At 31.9% G+C, this 18,908-nt stretch overlaps 3 protein-coding genes across 3 annotated transcripts; 2 read left to right on the forward strand and 1 right to left on the reverse strand.

Moving 5' to 3' along the window:
* Positions 1-258: 258 nt before the first annotated feature.
* LOC149403579 (uncharacterized) lies at positions 259-1,307 on the forward strand. Its single transcript, XM_089608826.1, has one exon. It carries the CDS (start codon positions 394-396, stop codon positions 1,072-1,074), a length of 681 nt encoding a protein of 226 aa, XP_089464952.1. The 5' UTR covers positions 259-393; the 3' UTR covers positions 1,075-1,307.
* An 8,069-nt stretch (positions 1,308-9,376) lies between these two features.
* On the forward strand, positions 9,377-13,791 carry LOC149403580 (protein LAZY 1-like). The gene is made up of 6 exons (XM_089610056.1): positions 9,377-9,645; positions 9,764-9,830; positions 10,693-11,255; positions 12,011-12,220; positions 12,998-13,259; positions 13,433-13,791. Exons 1-6 carry the CDS (start codon positions 9,640-9,642, stop codon positions 13,450-13,452), a joined length of 1,128 nt encoding a protein of 375 aa, XP_089466182.1. The 5' UTR covers positions 9,377-9,639; the 3' UTR covers positions 13,453-13,791.
* Positions 13,792-14,239: 448 nt separating this feature from the next.
* DPL1 (dihydrosphingosine phosphate lyase) lies at positions 14,240-18,474 on the reverse strand. Its single transcript, XM_089610014.1, has 15 exons — positions 18,174-18,474; positions 18,029-18,074; positions 17,192-17,340; positions 17,038-17,097; positions 16,500-16,724; positions 16,250-16,391; positions 16,108-16,158; positions 15,933-16,024; positions 15,681-15,807; positions 15,517-15,532; positions 15,299-15,406; positions 15,164-15,218; positions 14,939-15,085; positions 14,673-14,751; positions 14,240-14,557 (listed from the first exon to the last, which is right to left on the reverse strand). Exons 1-15 carry the CDS (start codon positions 18,380-18,382, stop codon positions 14,435-14,437), a joined length of 1,629 nt encoding a protein of 542 aa, XP_089466140.1. The 5' UTR covers positions 18,383-18,474; the 3' UTR covers positions 14,240-14,434.
* Between the last annotated feature and the right edge of the window lie 434 nt (positions 18,475-18,908).

Consider the following 18,908-nt stretch of genomic DNA (forward strand, 5'->3'; position numbering starts at 1 on the left):
ATTTTTTTTATTATACTTGTAATATAATTTATTTGTAAATATTTGGTGTAAAAAGAAAATTATATATAAAGCTTTCACTATAAACCATTATCGTGTTTAATTTAAATATTTATAATTATTAAAAAATAAACAAAATAAATATTCGCGAGTATAACAAATTAACAATATAGAAAGTTTAGAAACATCCTTCCGGGAAAAAAAAAAATAAAAAGTTAAAAAGACAAGAATATGAAGAATCGCAACTATTCTATTATATAAAATGAATATAAAAAAGAAATTTCATTTTAGTGCGCAAGAGTCTCTCTCTGGTCTCTTTCATCTTAACCCTAAGACACACACACACACACACACTCTCTCAGACTCTCTTTCTCTCTCTCTGAAACCCCAAAAGAAATGAAGATAAAGAAGAAAGGCAAAGTTCATCCATTTTCTTCTTCTTCTTCTTCTCCTTCTCCGTCGAAAAACGACATGGAAGTCGTCGTTTTGTCCGTACTGAGCCTTCTTCCGCAAGCAATCCTAACCCTAATCTCCGTCCTCTCTCTCCAAGACCGCGAAGTCCTCGCTTACATGATTACCAGGTCGTCCTCTCTGGACTCCTCGTATTCCTCGAAGAAACCCAAACAACCTCGTACGACAAACCACCACCACCACCACTGCCACGTCACCAACAACAAAAGCACCAGTTCGGCGTCGTTTGACTGCGAGTGCTTCGATTGCTACAGAGCGTATTGGGTTCGCTGGGACTCCTCGCCCAATCGCGACCTCATCCACCGTGCCATCGACGCGTTTGAGTCCCACCCCAACCCCAGGCCCAATAGCAAGAGGCCCAAGCCACGTAAGCTCGTCGCCGCAGAGGATGAAAAACCCGTCCTAGCTGCACCCGCTGTCGCGGTCGTCCAATCAGCGGTCGAGGAGCGTGATGACGTGGCGGGAGCAGAAATGGAGCTGGGGGCATTTCGGTCAATTTCGGCGGCGGTGAGCGAGCACAGGGGGATAGCGAGGAAGGTGTTGCCGGACGTGTTGGGTTTATTCAATTCTCGCTTGTGGAGCCTTTGGAGTCCGAATGTTTATTAATTTAAATCAATTAATAAATTATTTAGAAGAGACTCTCTCTATATTTAAATATTATATGACAACAAAGAGAAACGAGAAAGAAGAACAAGAAAAGAAATGGAAATGAGTATTATTACTATTAATTTTTGTTTTGTTTTTTTTTGTATTTTATTTTATTATTCGTTTTCGAGCTTAGTGTTTTTTATTAATATAATATTGGTGGTGAATGGTGATAGATGGCTATTTTATTTTTATTTTTGTTGTCGTCGTTGGTAATGGTGTGCCTTCAATGCTTCACTATACTTTACTTTACTTTTTTTTTTTTTTTTTCGTAGATATAATTAAAGTTTTGTTGCTTAAGAATTAAGTTTTGTTTTGGTTATTATTGTGTTAGGATATCTTTATGTTGCGAACCGAGATTGAGTGGACCAATTAATTGAAAATGGAAATGTGGGTGTTATATAATGGGATGATAATTTATAGATTAGATTAGTACAATAAATGGGTTAATTCTCTTATTTAATTTTTTGTATGTTAGTTTCAGACTTCAGTTTTGCGTATTTATTTATTTATTTTTGTATATCAATGGATGCGGTTTTCAATGCTATAGTCCTTTTTGCTGGAATCGTTTGAAATTTTAGTAATTTTCTGATTTTTTTTTTTATCTGCCCAATGCCCACTTATTTTGGTTAGCTGTCTTTCGATTCTGAAATATATTTTGCCACTCTCTCTCTCTAGACTGGGACTGAAAGCCTACGTAGGTACGGCGAAGTACCGAAAATGCCCTCGTCAAAATAAATTATTGATTTTGAACTCACTAAGACCAACTCCACCCGCTAACACCATTTTCTACTCTATTTTACAGTACATGTCACATCAAACACTATCTCATCTCCAACCGAACTCTATTTTTTACACCAAATTGAAATATTAATTTTATATTCAACTTTCTCTTATTTATTTCTATACCCTTATATTTATTTAATATCTTTCAATTATACCACTTATTTATTTTGTTGCATTTTGTTTTTTTTTTAATGTTTTTTTTTTTACATTTCGATGTCATTGTAATGTTATTTTATTTCTCTTTTAAAATTAATGCCGTTTTAGTTTTCCCCAAACTCCAAATGTTAATATTGTATTTGAAAATAAATTTAATGAATAATTTAAGGATAAATATGATATAATTTTATAAATCAATACAAATATATAAATTATAAATTTTATAGGGACTAAAAAAATATTTCGGTGTAGGGAATAGTGTCACACCATATTTGGCGTGACACCACCCCTATTTAATATCCCACGCCATAATGGCGTGAGATATGCCGCTCAGTTGGAGCAAAGATGGACGCTATCCCCACCTTTTTAGCGTTCGGGTGGGGATGGTCTAAGGCATAATCACTATGATTTAGTGAAACTCTCTTCCCTTTATAAATAAAATAGAAACATTTCTTTTCTTTTTTTTTTAGTAAAAATTCTGTTCATTTTAATGGAACATTTCGGTTCTGGGAATAGTACTTATTAACATTACTTTTCAATTTTGAACCATCTTATAATAGATGTTCTAATTTTATTCTGCACTAGAATTCCGGTGTTTGGGTAACCAAAATTTTATTCCAACAAGTTTTGAACTATAAATTCCAATTGATTCATATTTAAATGATATTGAGCAATTATTTGGTCCAAGTTCAACTTTGTATGACTAGTCTAACTTGCACAATATTTTGAATCATTTGTTGAGTTGCTGTCAATGCTTCTATACATTAGTAACGAATTTCATTAGGTTGACGGTAATAAAAATGAATGGATTGGAGATTCCGAATTACAAGTGTATTTTAAGGTCAAAATTAAAGGAGTGTTTAATGTTTATAGGCTGAAAAATTTATAGACATAATAAAACTACGTTCACACTCCTACTAAAAACATGATTTTTTTTCTCTCGAGATTTGAAGAAGTTCGTTTCGACTCAAAAGAAATTGGTTTCAATTCTTTCAAACGATGATGTTTTAGTTATTTCAATAAATGTGGTAGATTTGCCCTTTTACCATGAGTGATCATCCTGAGATCTATTGAAGAGCTAATTAAGGAGCTCTACAATATGGGACCTTTTTGAGAATTTATGTTGGTGGTCACAAGTCAAGTGGATAATTTAATTTACTAATTCATGCCAATACCTCTAACTGAAAAAAAAAAAACAAGATTGAAAATAAAAAATAACATTTTTTTGTGAACCATAGGAAATTTAAAGAATTTATGAACTTTGGCTAAAGGAACAATTTTTTTTTATTATTTGGATTAAAGTTATGTAGAGATAGTGTTTGGATGCAATTTTCCGCAAAAATATCTCAGAATCGTCGTGTGTGATATATATATATATATATATATATATATATATATATATATATATATATATATTATCAATGTAATAGATGCAAATACTGTATAATTTTGGGAATAGAAAGTGTGAAATAGACTTACAATTAAGAATGGTCTATTTGTATTATTGTTAAAAGGACTTTAATTTTCAAATTTATTTTTATATAAGGCTCTAGACTTAGATTAGAGACCCAACATGCAAACTAAATAGTAACACACAAATTAATAAACCAGAGAGTCCATTTATGCGTCGCTCTCAAAAGTCCGGTGAAACTATGGCAGGTAATAAATATAGCTATACATTACAGACTGTATTTGTCATGTTTCATTTTGTTTGTAATGTCACTGACAAGTTTTAGCCGTAAATTTCACTCTCACCCCACTATATATAGAGAGGAGGAGAGATTTCATTTTCTTTTTTAAATTGCTGTATTAAGTAATTTACTGCAATATTTATTTCCCACTTTCTTTGGTCCTATACTCCTATTCTATCGGCTGGTTGTTTGTTTTCCAAAAATAAGAAAAGCATAAAAGAGGAATACAAACTATAATTCATGTTAATGCATTAAAAAGAAGTTGGAACTTTATAGGCACATTTATTCCAATCCAAAAGAAAAGACATGAAGTGGGTGATTGTCGTTTTTCTCTCGATCACTATATCTCTATATTTTTTTTTTCTTTACACTCATTTTTATATATCCAAAAAGAAAAATAAAATCAATGGGACAACATGCACTTACTTTCATAGTGAACTTGGTAAAGTAAACAATAATAGACATCCGTTTTATTTTATTATTTTGATTTGAATAAGAAGAAAATTATCACTTTTAGAAAAAGAAAAATGTCTTAGTCCATCAAAACTAAAAATGAACCATAAGAGTTTAAACATAAGATTGCATGAATTTGCATGTTGTTTCTTCGTTTAGGTTCCAAAAATTCTATGCAAATAAAGGAAAGACCGATATAGTACAAATAGATTTTGATTTCCAAAAGAAAAAAAAAAAGATTTCCAAAAGAGAGAGTAGGATTTTATTACACTACATGGAGCCAAAAAGATATGTTTTGTAATTTAATCGCCAATATTATTGAGCCAAACCTATATTATTTATTTTTACTTTTAGTTTTTCTTGGACTTCATTTATTTTTTTTATCCACAGCCAAAAGTCATGATTTCATTTTATAGTAAAAACAAAAAACTGATATATTTGTTGAAAGCGAAAGAAGCTATGTATGAATATAACTACTACTAGAAATGGATAAGAAGTTATGGTTTTGTATGGATGGTCATTGTATTTTAACTCATGCCTTGTTGTTCAATTAAACATTATCCAATCTGAGTAAATATTCCTCCACTTATTTAGGTTTGATTTTGATAATTTGTATTGTCCACACTCATTGCTTTCTTTCTTTGACAAAGCATGTTGATAATGGGCCTAAAAGCCCATAAAGCCCATCATATTGATAATGGGCCTAATGGCCCATAAAGCCAAATTACAAATATCCGTGGGCTTAATATTTTGAAATTTCATGGGCTCATATGTACTTTTTGTGTGGGTCCATATTCTTGCAACCAAATTCTTTTGAAACATTTTGGAATAAGTTTTATATTATTTATTTTATTACATTTTTTTAAGTAACAATTTATGTATTTATTACATGTTTCTATTTGGATTAGAGCTATTTTACAGCTTCGTTTTTTTTTCCTTCCATTTTAAACATTGCTTGATGTTACAAAAAAAAAAAAAAAGGATGTTTGGGATTTCAGAGGTATTTTTCATATGATATATTGATTCTACAGCGTCTTTGACTTAATATCTCAATATTTTCAACATAACAATACTTAAAAATCAATTTGATCAGAGAGCTGGGTGACTGATTACCAGCAAAAATCTTTCACAAAACACCCTTTTGAGTTGGACCCCTTAATAAATTAAATAAATAGGTCGGATCATTAATTGTGGAAATATAAAGGTTTGAGGCATATCAAGACAAACAACACACAAACACATACACTATAGTGACCAAAATGATTTATTCAATCGAATCCCCAGTAGGGTACAGTAACACATATATTAAAACGAAAAAAATCAGACGCTTAAAGACACATAAAAATGTATATATATTTGTTAATGGGGAATGAATCATTCTGTAATGTACTTTTGGTGTCTCTCATAAAGCCTCGACTTTCCACTGCTTAGTAATAATATAACTGTCATTGTTAATAATTAACTTATAAATTACAATTATATATATATATATATATATATATATATATATATATATAACTAAAACAACTAAATTATATTTTTTTTATATCGTTAAATTTATTACGCTACATTTTAACATTTGTTAATTATTGTATTTAAAGTTTCATGTAGTCCCAATTACTCATATATAATTTAGTTTATTTTTCATGAAAAATCCTTTTTTTTAATACGATTGAACAAAGCATATAAATAATGCGCGTTATAATTTTATATAAAGAACATACATTTACTCTTTATATCTCAATTCATGATCTATATTCTATTTATTGGAATCGGAAGCAAATGATTAATTAATTAAATTGAAACCGTGGTTCTTCTTTTTCATGTACAAACAACACACAACATATATAAAACGAAGCCATATCATGAGAAATGGTCTACTCTTTTAGATTTCCAAATCATAAGAAGAACAAATCACGTCTAATCACTAAAAGGATATGCACATAAACAGAATATACACCACACATTCGATCACCCAAAATGTCATGAACCATTCATAATCAATATATACTACAAGCTATATTTTCAAACACGAATGGAAACAATAGCGATTTTTCTTATCTGTTTAGACGCGACTTTCATAGATTAAGGCATGAGTAGTCGTTTCTAAATTTAAATTTTCATGAAATTTTATGTGTTAAATTATCCCTAATTTTTTTGTAATGATAAACATTTTAGACGCGTATACGCGTCTGAGGTCAAATATATTTTGAGTTTCATCTTATTTTATTTTGTTGCATTTTTTTTATTTCATTAAGTAACAACCAAAAACATGTATGAGGTAAAATATCTTGTTAATTTTAAAAAAGAAACTAACTAAATTATATTTTGACATTAAAAAAATAAAATAAATAATGTTATATTAATATTAGTTGTGACCATATAGAATCAATACTTGAACCATGAGAATTCATACATATGATATAATTGTTTTAACCATGTTCTCTTTTGGGACGTTACAGTTACTACGTTGGATGCATAAGAAGTTTCAACAAAATAGCCATGAAGCTATTAAAGCTCTTGTCATGGGTAAGTTCTCAATTATAATATTAATAGTAGCACTAAAAACTCAAACATATATAAACAGACGTGTAAATACGCATTTCTATCTCTATCAACCAATCTTTTATTGTGTATATTGATCGGAGCGAGAGTATGATGATCTATCAATAATAACAGAATATTTCATTATTTTTTTTTCTTTATATAACTTATATCTGTCCTTTTTTAGTATCATTTTCAGGCTACAAAAAGTCATAAATCAGTTTTCAATAAGATACAAGAACATATTGCTGAAAGTATAAAAGATAAGCAATCGCTAAACTGAAAGAAAAAAAAAAATTGTAATAATATGAAATTCTCATCCCATGAAAGAAATAGGAAAGCAGTGTATTATAGTTAATTTAAAAGCCACTTTAATTAATTATTTATAAAATGCTTACACTATAGTAGGAAAACAAGTGATAGTAGTAGTAATTCAATGAAACATTTTTGTAAGTCAATACTTATTTATAAGCCAAAGCGTTGACATCGCTTGGTTAATTAAATAATTACATCCAAACATCAAAACAAAATCTATATATTATAATGAACTCTTACATATAGATTGCTACAAATTAATATAATATGATTAACGACTCTTTTTACGCATAACCTAATCTCATATTAGTCAATTACAAGAAGCTACTCATGTATGAATTTATACTTATAAGTAGTATCTAGAGCTAATATATAATAATATAGATTTGACCCAAGTTTTTTCGCCTTTCATTAATAAAATAAGGATTCTTTTGTCACAGTATATGGTTAAAAAATATATATTATTATATTACTATTATTATCATCACACACATAGTTCTGTCAAATTTGTCTTTAAGCCATTTACACTTATCTAAACACCATATTATTCATAAAGATGCTCGTGGGACACACACATATCTAGTACATTAATATATATACACACACAGACCTTATATATAAAAATATTATAATGTATGTTATTTGAAGGAAAAGTTTAAAACTATGAACTTTTGAAGAAGCTGGCTGTTGGAGAAAGAAATATATATATATATATATATATATATATATATATATAGATATATATGAAAAAACGAGTGGCTGGTAATAAAACTAGGGCATATGAAACCACGTGGCAACTTCATTATCACAGGACCATATTAAAAAAAACATTATGTTAAAACGTTGTTGTTGCTATTATACTATGGAGCTACAACTTTTTTTTTATCGTGTCAGAAAATTTGGTCTCATGCACTATAAAGTTTATAACACATCAATGAATTATGATAGAATAGACCTACATGTATATATGCATAATGTATTCACATACCTCCAACCTCAAATGACCTCTATTTTTAAAGAAGTGTGTACTTCAAAACTTATTAATAGTTAACCCTTTTTTTTCCTTTCCAAAATCCGTCAACTTGTACTTAACGTCATTTGCAATTCATATTTTATTTAATGAAAAAAAGAGGGCTATTTAAATGAGTCCCCATGTTCCAATAGATTTCACGTTTTTTTTAATAATAAAAAAGATTAAATAAAGTAGTACTAGATATTTATTGTAAGAAAATATAATACAGTACTAGTTTATAATAGAAGATAAGATCGCTTTGGAAGATAATTAAGAAATAAATTGACATAAAGTTGATTATGAGAAATGATATCAACGTCATGATGGGCCAACCGAAATCCAAGAAGCTTCATTGGGGAAAAAAAAAGTTGATTATAAGAAATGATATCAACACCATTGTCCGATTATGCTTGACACCTAACTCGCTTAATTATATCCTTGAAATAACTTTGAAGTACAAGCTTTATTAAATAATATTATTGTGATATCCTTGGTCTTGAATAGAAATTACACATACATGTCATGTGAAGTACACATGTTATTGATTTGATTACCAAAGTTGAAATATATACTCGATTCATTGAAGCGCGTTTCATTGATGTCGTATAGTAAATATTGTTCTAGCTATAGCTAGAGTAGAGAGGTCCTTTTTTTTCTTCTTCCCAAACTCTAGCTTAAGAATACAATGTCTATGAGCACATTAATTTTTTTGTGAAATTCATGGACTTTATGAATATAAATTTAAGTACATGACATGTGAAGTGAACATGTTATTATCATTGACGTAATAAAACTTGTGACCATGGTAAGTAGTGAGTAGTAGATATTGTACTATCTAGCTAGAGGGGTTTAATTATTTTTTTATTTTTAATATCCAACTCTAACCTAAGAATACAATATTAAGATATAATGCACACTGAATTTTCGCAACAAATATATAATACAATTGATATAATCTTTTGTGAAATTCAGGATCTCGGTGGAAAGGAAACTTATATACATGGCATGTGATGTTATTATTATTGACGTAATAAAATATGTGACCATGACAAATTATTATTATTTTTTTTAAATTTTAATTTTCAATTTCAAGTCTAGCCTGAGAATACAATGTCAATGGGCACATACTGAGTTTTCGCATAAAAAATATAATCGATTTTCTACAAATATATGTGGTGGACTTGAGAAATATGATACAATGTATTTGATATATAAATTATGTGTTACACTTACATTACATGATATAAATGTATATATATATATATATATATATATATATGGATGAGTCAAATGTGATGATGGATTAGTCAATTGGTTTGGTGGGCCCAAATAGTTTGGTGTGGCCAAATGGCAGTTTGACTCGACGCCATTGTAAGTATGTAAATGTTTCAACTCACCAACCTCTTCGTCTTTGTTTTAGAACGTGTATCGCTCTTTTATTCTCTTATAGAATTGCATTCTCTATAACATCACACAAACTTCATTTATCTCTCTCACTCACTCACTTCAAAAAAACTCAGTGATAAGAAAAAATACCCAAGTTCTTCTCCAACTGATCACACTCACAAGATGAAGGTAATAATATGAGAATAATTATTATAATTTATTGTATTTTATGTAATCATATAGAATAAACACTTGAATCATGAGAATTGATACATATAATATAATACTTTTTTTTTGGACGTTACAGTTACTCTGTTGGATGCACCGGAAGTTTCGACAAAATAGCCATGAAGCTCTTAAAGCTCTTGTCATGGGTAAGTTCTCAATTATATAAAGCTTAATTTTACCACTAAAAACTCAAAACATATTTATATATACCCTTAAACAATCCTATATATTATAATATATTCACCAACGAATTTATACCTCTCAATTAACGCATAAGAAAATTGTTAGTTTTGGCTGTCAATCTATTACTTGATTATAGTATTATACTAATTAACCAAACACATGTTGTCATAGAGAGATATTATACTTTAACTGATTTAATAAAATAAAAAAAATAATATAACTAACTGACACGCCACTATTACTATTAGGGTTATACTATTACTAAGTAAAGAAGTGTTAATGTTCCAAATATCGAAATGATTAAGAGACTTAACAAGATTTATCAATTCATAGGTTAGAAAGTACAATTATATATATAAAATAAAAATAAAAATCATATTTGTCTCCTAAAAATAAAAATAAAATTCTCACACACCCTCTATGATATACTTCATACGTGAGCATTAAATCTCTTTTAACGTCATATTCATAACACAAAACTTACCCTAAACATATCTATGTATGTGTGTGCATGGTTGTATATATATAGGGCAACTGACACGCCACTATTACTATTAGGGTTATACTATTACTAAGTAAAGAAGTGTTAATGTTCCAAATGCCGAAATGATTAAGAGACTTAACAAGATTTACCAATTCATAAAAATAAAAAAAAAATCATATTTGTCTCCTAAAAAAAAATAAAAAATTCTTACACACCCTCTATGATACATCATACGTGAGCATTAAATCTCTTTTAACGTCATATTCATAACACAAAACTTACCCTAAACATATATATCTACGTGTGTGTGCATGGTTGTGTATATATATATATATATATAGGGCAATCGTCAGTGGATGATCAACACCAATACTTCCAAAAGGCAAGCTATGGTGGAAGAGGATTCAACAATCAGCAAAGCGGATCGGGACAGACGAGAAAGTCGTTCACAGACGATCGGTACTACGACGAGGAAGAAGAAGCCGAGGACGAGATCTCGGACCTCTTCCATGGCTTCCTCGCCATCGGAACCCTAGGCTCGCCGGACCAAATGATGGCCGATCCGGCGACACCCACGTTCACGATCTCCGTCGACAACATCACCGAGAAGGAGACCGAGGCCACCGAGAACGAGTTCAAGCTCATCAACGACGAGCTCGAGAAAGTCCTCCTCGAAGACAGCATCGCCGAAAACTCCTCCTCAAGAAACAGCCACGTCAGCAGCAACGGGCGTAGCAGCCACGTCAGCAGCAACGGGCGTAGCAGCCACGGCAGCAGCGTCATCACTCTCTCCGGCAAGCCCGATGACGTGGCGGTCGCCGGAGCCGGCGGAGGGACGGTGTGTCCGCTTCAGGGGTACCTCTTTGGGTCGGCCATTGATATGTCCGCCACGGCGGGGAGAAAGGTATTATTATTATTATTTAAACAATTAAAAAAAAAAAAAAAATATATATATATATATATATTTTAAAGAAATACAGTGACGTTAATTTAACAAAAATAAGTGAAAAATAAAAATAATAAGATTGTTGGAGGTATACTACTATGTTATGTTTCTAGTTGAGATTTTTCGATAGAAGGTGAAAAATCTAAAAAAAAAAAAAAAAAAGGTGTAAATAGTCACGTGTACTGTTTGACATTGTTATATAGTTAACGTTTCGTAAATTTTAGGTAAATAATCATATATATTTACAGACGTAAATCTTAGGTAAATAATCACTTATATTTATTAGGCCACGTATCTTTATGACTATTTACCTAAGATTTACGAAACATGGTTATATAGCAATTTCAAACGTTGTATAGTTGGCTATTTATATAATTTTTTGAAAGAAAATTAAAATTGTACATAATTAGAAGTCAAGACGATTTTGAGGCAAGAAAAAATGAGAAGGGAGGCAACTCTCCACATGTATAAATTTGAATAGATTTTCATTTTTCACTAGATTTCTAAAAAAAAAAATGCAAAATCCCACTTTCAGTTATATAATTTCCCTCTTACTTTTTTCGCCCCCGCAATTTAAACAAATTAAAATAAGCGAAACATAAGAGATTATCATTATGATTTCCATCCTAATTTTCTTCCAACTAGTTGACATTGAGATTAGTTTTAACATTCAAGTCATTACAACTTCTTTCTCTTCTTCTCAATATCAAAAGGAGAACCGGACTTCGCTGGGAGAGCTTTTCCAGCGGAGCAAAGATTCCGGCGATCACGAGAAACGGTCGGCGGAGAAAGAGGGAGAGAAGTCAGCCATTAACATCGTGAAGAAGAAGCTTAAGAAAAAGATGCTTCACGCCTCTTCCCGGAGCTCCTCCACCGCTTCTGGCGGAGATCCTTCCGCTCCATCCGAGACTAAACTCAACAAGGTAATATTTTAAGTTTTTTTTTTTTAGCAAAATAGATGAAGTTTCAAGTGTCTTATTTTGACATTATCTATTAAAATGGTGTCATAAGATATTTACCCCATGTATTAATTTTATATCTAGGGTTAAAAAAAATGTATTGACACCTAGTTTTCAAGGGCGGAGCTACATGGGGCCCGCGGGGCGTCAAATGTCCCCTTTGAATTTTTTAAAATTGTAGTTTTAACCCAAAATATATGATTTTTCTAAATATGCCCCCTGAATTAAAAAAAAAAATCAAATTTGCACCTTTGATTGGAATTTCTATCTCCGCCTTATTCAAAACTTACTATTTTCCTAGTTTTAGACAAACTTTTGGCTATTTTTAAAATTCATTGGTTTCAATCTTTCATCGTAAGATCCATTTAAATTAATAGGATTAAATTATGACATATGTATATTACAAATCAATAATATTTTCCCTTTTTTTACATACTTTATAATAATAATAATAATAAAAAAAAGTACCTAATTTACCCTCAATAATTGTGAAAAAAAATGATAATCAAAACTTTTAGTTTTGGTAAATAGAATTACATATACTCTATAAATAAAAAAATTATTAGTACTGCTATTTGTCACGGGCCCGAATTTGGACGATCCACACAATGTGTGACAAGTGGAACGATTTTAAACAGTTTTTTGTGTTTATTGCTTTTGTTGGGGGTAGTCGTGAGTCGTGTCAAAAATTATTTCAGTTCTAAATATATAAAGTGTGTGTCTATGTGTGTGTGTGTGTAGATACTTCAAATGTTCCACAGGAAGGTTCACCCGGAGAGCCCGGAGGGCATAGTGAAGAATAACAAGGTTTCGCTTCGGAAGAAACAGGCTCACGAGGAAGAAGGAGATATGGCCCCCGACCAAGACCGAGACATGTTGACTCTCTGTCCCGAACGAGCTCGCTTTCTCAAGCAGAAGATCCGTCGCTATCGCAGCCAATCAAACCCCTTCGACTCCAACAACGCCGCCAATCGCGAGCAGTGGATCAAAACCGACGCCGACTGTAACACCCTCAATCCTTTTCTTTTTTTTTAACCTTTTTTTTCAAAAATTATATACGATAAACGGTTTTACGAAGAAAATGCTAATCCCGCTAAACCGAAATTTAAATATTTATGTATTACTTTCGGTTAAATGATTTTCAACTGAATCCATTTTTTTTTTTTTATTTTGTAGACCTGGTCTTGGAGCTGTGAGAAATGCAGAGGAAAAAAAAAGCAAGTTACATATGATGTTACCAAAAGCTAAAGCTTGGTGAATGATATAAGGAATTTGGATGAGATTATTACTGAAGAAGATACATGTGAATTGTTATGTTATGTAAAACTTGATTACTTGTATGTTTTCATTACTTGTGTTGTTTAGCTTGTTGGTGTGTGAGAGAGAGACGAAATAAAAGAGGTAGTCCTCTTTCTAAGCTACATGTTTGAGTCGAGAGTGTAAAAGTACAAGTTACATAAATATGTATTCTACGTATACCTTTCAAATATCTGTATGAACTTCAGATATTGATATATGGAAACAACGGTTATGGATTGGTGTGTTATTATTATTTACATTGTTTTACAATTTTGAATATTAACTTCAAATATTATGCCAAGAAGAGCTAACTAAAGAGGTGAGATAGAGTAAAAACAAAAACAATATTAAACATTATTATTCAGAAACAAATAGAGAAATAGTTACAAGTAGTAGCAATTTTAATATCAAATAATAATTTTAGACACTTTTACTATTAACTGTAGACATAAATATATACAGTTGTTATAAACTGTAAACTAATAAATCTGCAAATAACAACAATTGTAGATATATAAGTCTACAGGTATTAATAAAAGTGTTCAAAAACATAATTTAATTTAGTATCAAAGTTATTAGTTAAGACCCTTTCTCTCTCTCTCACAGGGCCGTTTTAACCACAAGGCCCATAAATAAATTTATTTCAGGCCCATTATATTAAGAATGCATCTCTCAAAATGTATGTTCAAAATGAAATCTACAAATTTAAAGTGATGAGATTTCAAATCCAATACAATAGAATACAACACAAACTAGGGCCAACTGGGGAGAATTATTCAAATAAATATAAACAATCCAAATTATTTGTAGATTTTCATTTCAGATAACTTGCAACAAAAAAAATAATACATAAATGTTAGGGAAATAAAGACCCCCTTATTAGCAAGTGGAGTCCATGTAATTGACCAGCAACTCGGAAACCATACCTCGGTCCGGCATCTTCCCGGCAGCACCGTAAATCGGGGCTAGACCTCCTTTTACCGGCCCCGGATTTTGTTTCACCTGATTTCGTCAATTTACAAAGCAAAATTCTTAAATGTGAACCAATAGTGTCGAATTGATATTTTGCTCTTTTTTTTTCTTTTTTTTCTTTTTTTTTTTTTTACTTTTTACTTACAGTTTTCACTGATTCCTTCAGATCCCCGAGGAAATCGTTCACGATCGGAACGTGTTGAAGTGTCACGCATATGTGAAGGCTGTGTCATGAGGCGATAAATAAATCAGTCTCGTGATATTTCCGTATTAATTAAAATATAAACGAAACGAGATACAACAGCCCAACTTCCTAAAACATATTCTGTATTCAACATCCTAACAACCTACTAATCATTATATATATATATATATATAGAGAGAGAGAGAGAGAGAGAGAGAGAGAATTACCTGTTGGGTCTTTGCAGAGCATTCAAGTGCCAGCCTTTAGATGACATTATATCATTAACTTCGAATATGTCGAGAACATTGGATCCGAACGCAACAATCGTCATGTCTGGTTTACCAATCACAAACAGCTCGGGAATCTCTTTTACGCTGCACAAACCGCAACCGATAAAACACCAAGAACACTATTTGGAATAAAATAAATAAATAAATAAATACAATGCTAACCCAATTTCGATATTCTTGGAGGCGTCCATAATTTGTTTAGTATTCTCCAAGTACCCTAAGAATACAAGTTTAAGTGTTACACAAGAAGATTATAGGAAACGAAAAGAATTTTATTTATCGACGAATTTTTCTCACCTTCTTCTCCCAAAGACATCATGGCAGCCCAAGCTCCGGCGATTAAACCACCGGCTCTGCTCCCAGCTATGGTCGGAGAAACATAAAGTCCACCTGACCACTCCGTAACTGCCGCAAAAAAATATATATAAAAACAAAAAGAACATTAGTGTAATTACAATGTGTAGAAAGTCAAAGTGTAGCAGATTTTTGGATCTGAATGTTGTGAAAGAACTCACCGGCAACAAATTGGTTCTGTAAAAAGAAGAAGCCCGATGTCCAAGCCAACAAAGACGGTGAGTTACGAAAAAGATTTAAAAAAAAACGTAGCACACAGGTTATATATATATATATATAGGAATTGCATATGAAACAGTAAAAAAGATCAAATCCTAACTTATACCTTTCGAATGTCATGATTTCTATACAAGACCACGCTGGTTCCTTTAGGAGCCAACCCGTATTTATGTACGTCGGCGGATATTGAGGTCACTCCTTTTACAGAAAAATCATAAGGTGGAATAGGATACCTGAAATGGAATATAATATATAATTTGAGTTGGCTTAACTTCGGAAAATGTATTGACTAGACTTCACTATGTGAGTTCACTCCTTATAAAGCTAAGGTTGGCTAATAAAGAAATCAAAGGCGTACCCAAGTTTACGAGCAAAAGGTAATACGAAGCCACCGAGACAGAGGTCAACATGCAGACATATGCCATAGCTAGAAGCTAATGCACCAAGTTCCTGCAATACATGTCCCCGTATTAATTATCAAGTAAATCCAGTCATGAAATTCTAAAACAAGAACTAGTAATTGGTATCTCTACCTCGATAGGATCAATAATGCCATGAGGGAAACCAGGCGCCGAACCAACAATCTACATATTCAAAGAGAGAACGAATTGAGAAGAACAAATAAAAGCTTGGTCTCGAAAGAAAGAAATAAATAAATTAAAAAAAAAAACATACCAAGACAGTGTTTCTGTTGATATATCTTCGAATCGCTTTGACATCGGCTTTAAACTCTTTATTTACAGGAACACGCCACAACTTGATGTTAAAATACTGTGCAGCCTTGTCATACGCCGAATGAGCAGACTCGGGTATTATCCTGAGCTTCGGAGAAAAAGGTGATTCATTTTAGAAAAAAAGGAATAAAAAAAAAACACGATGACAAAAATATTCAAAATCAAGAGTCGTAAATGGAAACGGGCAGTACATCTCGGGTCTCGTGATTGATTTCTTGGATTTCATATAGTCTCGGGATGATTTCACAGCCAACAGTATGCTCTCGGTTCCTCCAGAGGTCATGTTTCCGCATATTTGTCCACCCGAGGACTTATCTTGGCTGCCAAGTAACGTCGCTGTCATCGCAACCACTTCAGCCTCAAACTTTACCACGCTTTGAAACACATCCATGTGCAAAGGATTGGTGTGTGCAAACCTGAATCAGAGAGTAAAACAAGCTATAAGACACTACGTTGATAAGGTTTGATTAGCTTTGAATGTTCTTCCAAACATAATAATATACACATTAAAAATACAAGCGAGCTCGCATTTGTAGCCTATTTCAACTATTTAATGGGTTTCAAATCCCTTCAAAAATTGTACGCAACAATGGGAGAGTGAGAGTCCATAAGGCTTCCTATCCAATACAACCATCCCATTCCCAAGGCATTAAAAAAATAATTCATCAAAAACCTAACTTAAGAACTAAGAAAAGGTCCAATGCAAAAGTATGTACTAGGATTACTTACATCGAACATGCTTCGTTGATCATAGAAAAGTGACCTTCAGATTCGCATCCGCCAATATATCTGCAAAACAACTCAAAAACTTGTTACGATTACACACTCCACAAAACATATCTCAACATTGTGATTCCACTTGAGAAAAAATTTCGGAACATACACTGTACCGGAGCATTTGCCTTGCCAAGCCGCGTCCTTTGTTTTCTCATCCTTCATAGTCTCAATGACTCGTATTCCTAAGCCTGCGCTTGGCAACTCACTCCTCCAACCATCTCTTTTAGAATTACCCGAGTTCATTTTATCCACTACCTGTTTTGTTTAAGAAATCACAATATATGAATAATAAACGAAACCAGTAACTTAATCAAAGCAAATTTCTAAGTCTTTACCTGTATTTATTCAACAAGATTAAAATATGAAAAATGTATTAGTAGTGGCTATCACTGTCCAGGTTTAAGTACTTTCATGTACCAAGTTCTTTTTATACCAGTAAAAGAATTGCTCAGAAATTCTGAACTTTGACATTTTAAATCCTATGCCTGTGTGTCGCCACTATTGAGATTTTTTCAGTATAATTGTGAACTTCAAAAAAAAGTTATTAAGAATTTAGCGGTCAATTTAGGGGCGTTTGTTTTCATTTTTCTCCAGAAGACAATATTAATGAATATATATTATTTCTGATATTTGAAAACTGAAACCCCACCCCCCAACGACCTCTGATCATCCCAAGAGTAGCAATTAATGCTGACCTTGGACTACAATAATCTCAACACAGAAGTCAGAAGTTATATATATATATAGTACATTATATAGTCAGTGAAACTGGAGCTTGTGCAATTAAGTAAATGTTCTCTTTCCATTTCTATCATTTATTGTCCCAGAGACATTCTCAGCTAAATCAACATTCGATGCAGATATACACACACAATTCGATGCAGATATACAGCTAAATTAACTGAAGAAATGCAACGATTCGAAACTCGGAAGAAAAACATACCTTCTGTTTCTCAGCATCGATATAGCTCTTCACACCAGGGATCAATCTGTTTAGAACAGACGAAAATTCGAACCACAAAAATATATACATATCATTGAGAAACAAGGAACACATTCGAGAGCAAAAGAACGATTGCTTGACTCACTTAATCGCGGCCATGAAAAAGACGACGAAGCTAGCTCTGAGACCTCGCTCTTGAACGGCGCCGAGGAACGAGTGGATCGCCGAAGCGACGGCGAGGCCGAGCAGAGGAGCGACGACCAGAACCAGAGGCTCGTAGCTAGAGAGGAACGAGTTCGCCGAGTCACGGACTCGGTGGCTCAGCGAAATCGCATAAGAGATATGGCGTTCCATCGGAGAAGACGAAGGAGAACAAATTCCCCAAAAAAAAATATTGAGAAGAGAGTTTAAAACAAAGCAAAAACAAATGTGTTCTGGGAAAGGTCTCTTTAAAAAAAAAAATTATAATAATAATTATTGAAAACAGATTTTAAAACAAAAACGTTTATTGTGGGAAAGGTCTTTTTTTTTTAAGAAAATGATTCTTCTGCTCCTTTTATTTTAATTTAAAGCGCATTTATGCTTTCATTGGGGACAAAATCCGCAGTAAATTAAATACCGTCTTTCTTTTATATTATTTTTCAAAAATCAATATAAATATAATTAATGTATTACTTGTTTTTTACTGTTAATATATTACTTCTAAGGATATTGACATTGTTTGTAACGCTTCCGATATAATATTCGATCGTATAACTATAAGATTGTACCTCAAAAAAATATTTATATCATTATAGTAGTACTTATTACGGATATATATTCATAAAAAAAAAAATAAGGATATATATATATAAAAAAAATATTTAATAATGCGATTCGC

Source organism: Urtica dioica, chromosome 3 (genome assembly GCF_054948205.1).
Source record: "Urtica dioica subsp. dioica isolate 48M chromosome 3, U.dioica_male_clone48M_v1_H2, whole genome shotgun sequence".
Classification (NCBI taxonomy): domain Eukaryota; kingdom Viridiplantae; phylum Streptophyta; class Magnoliopsida; order Rosales; family Urticaceae; genus Urtica; species Urtica dioica.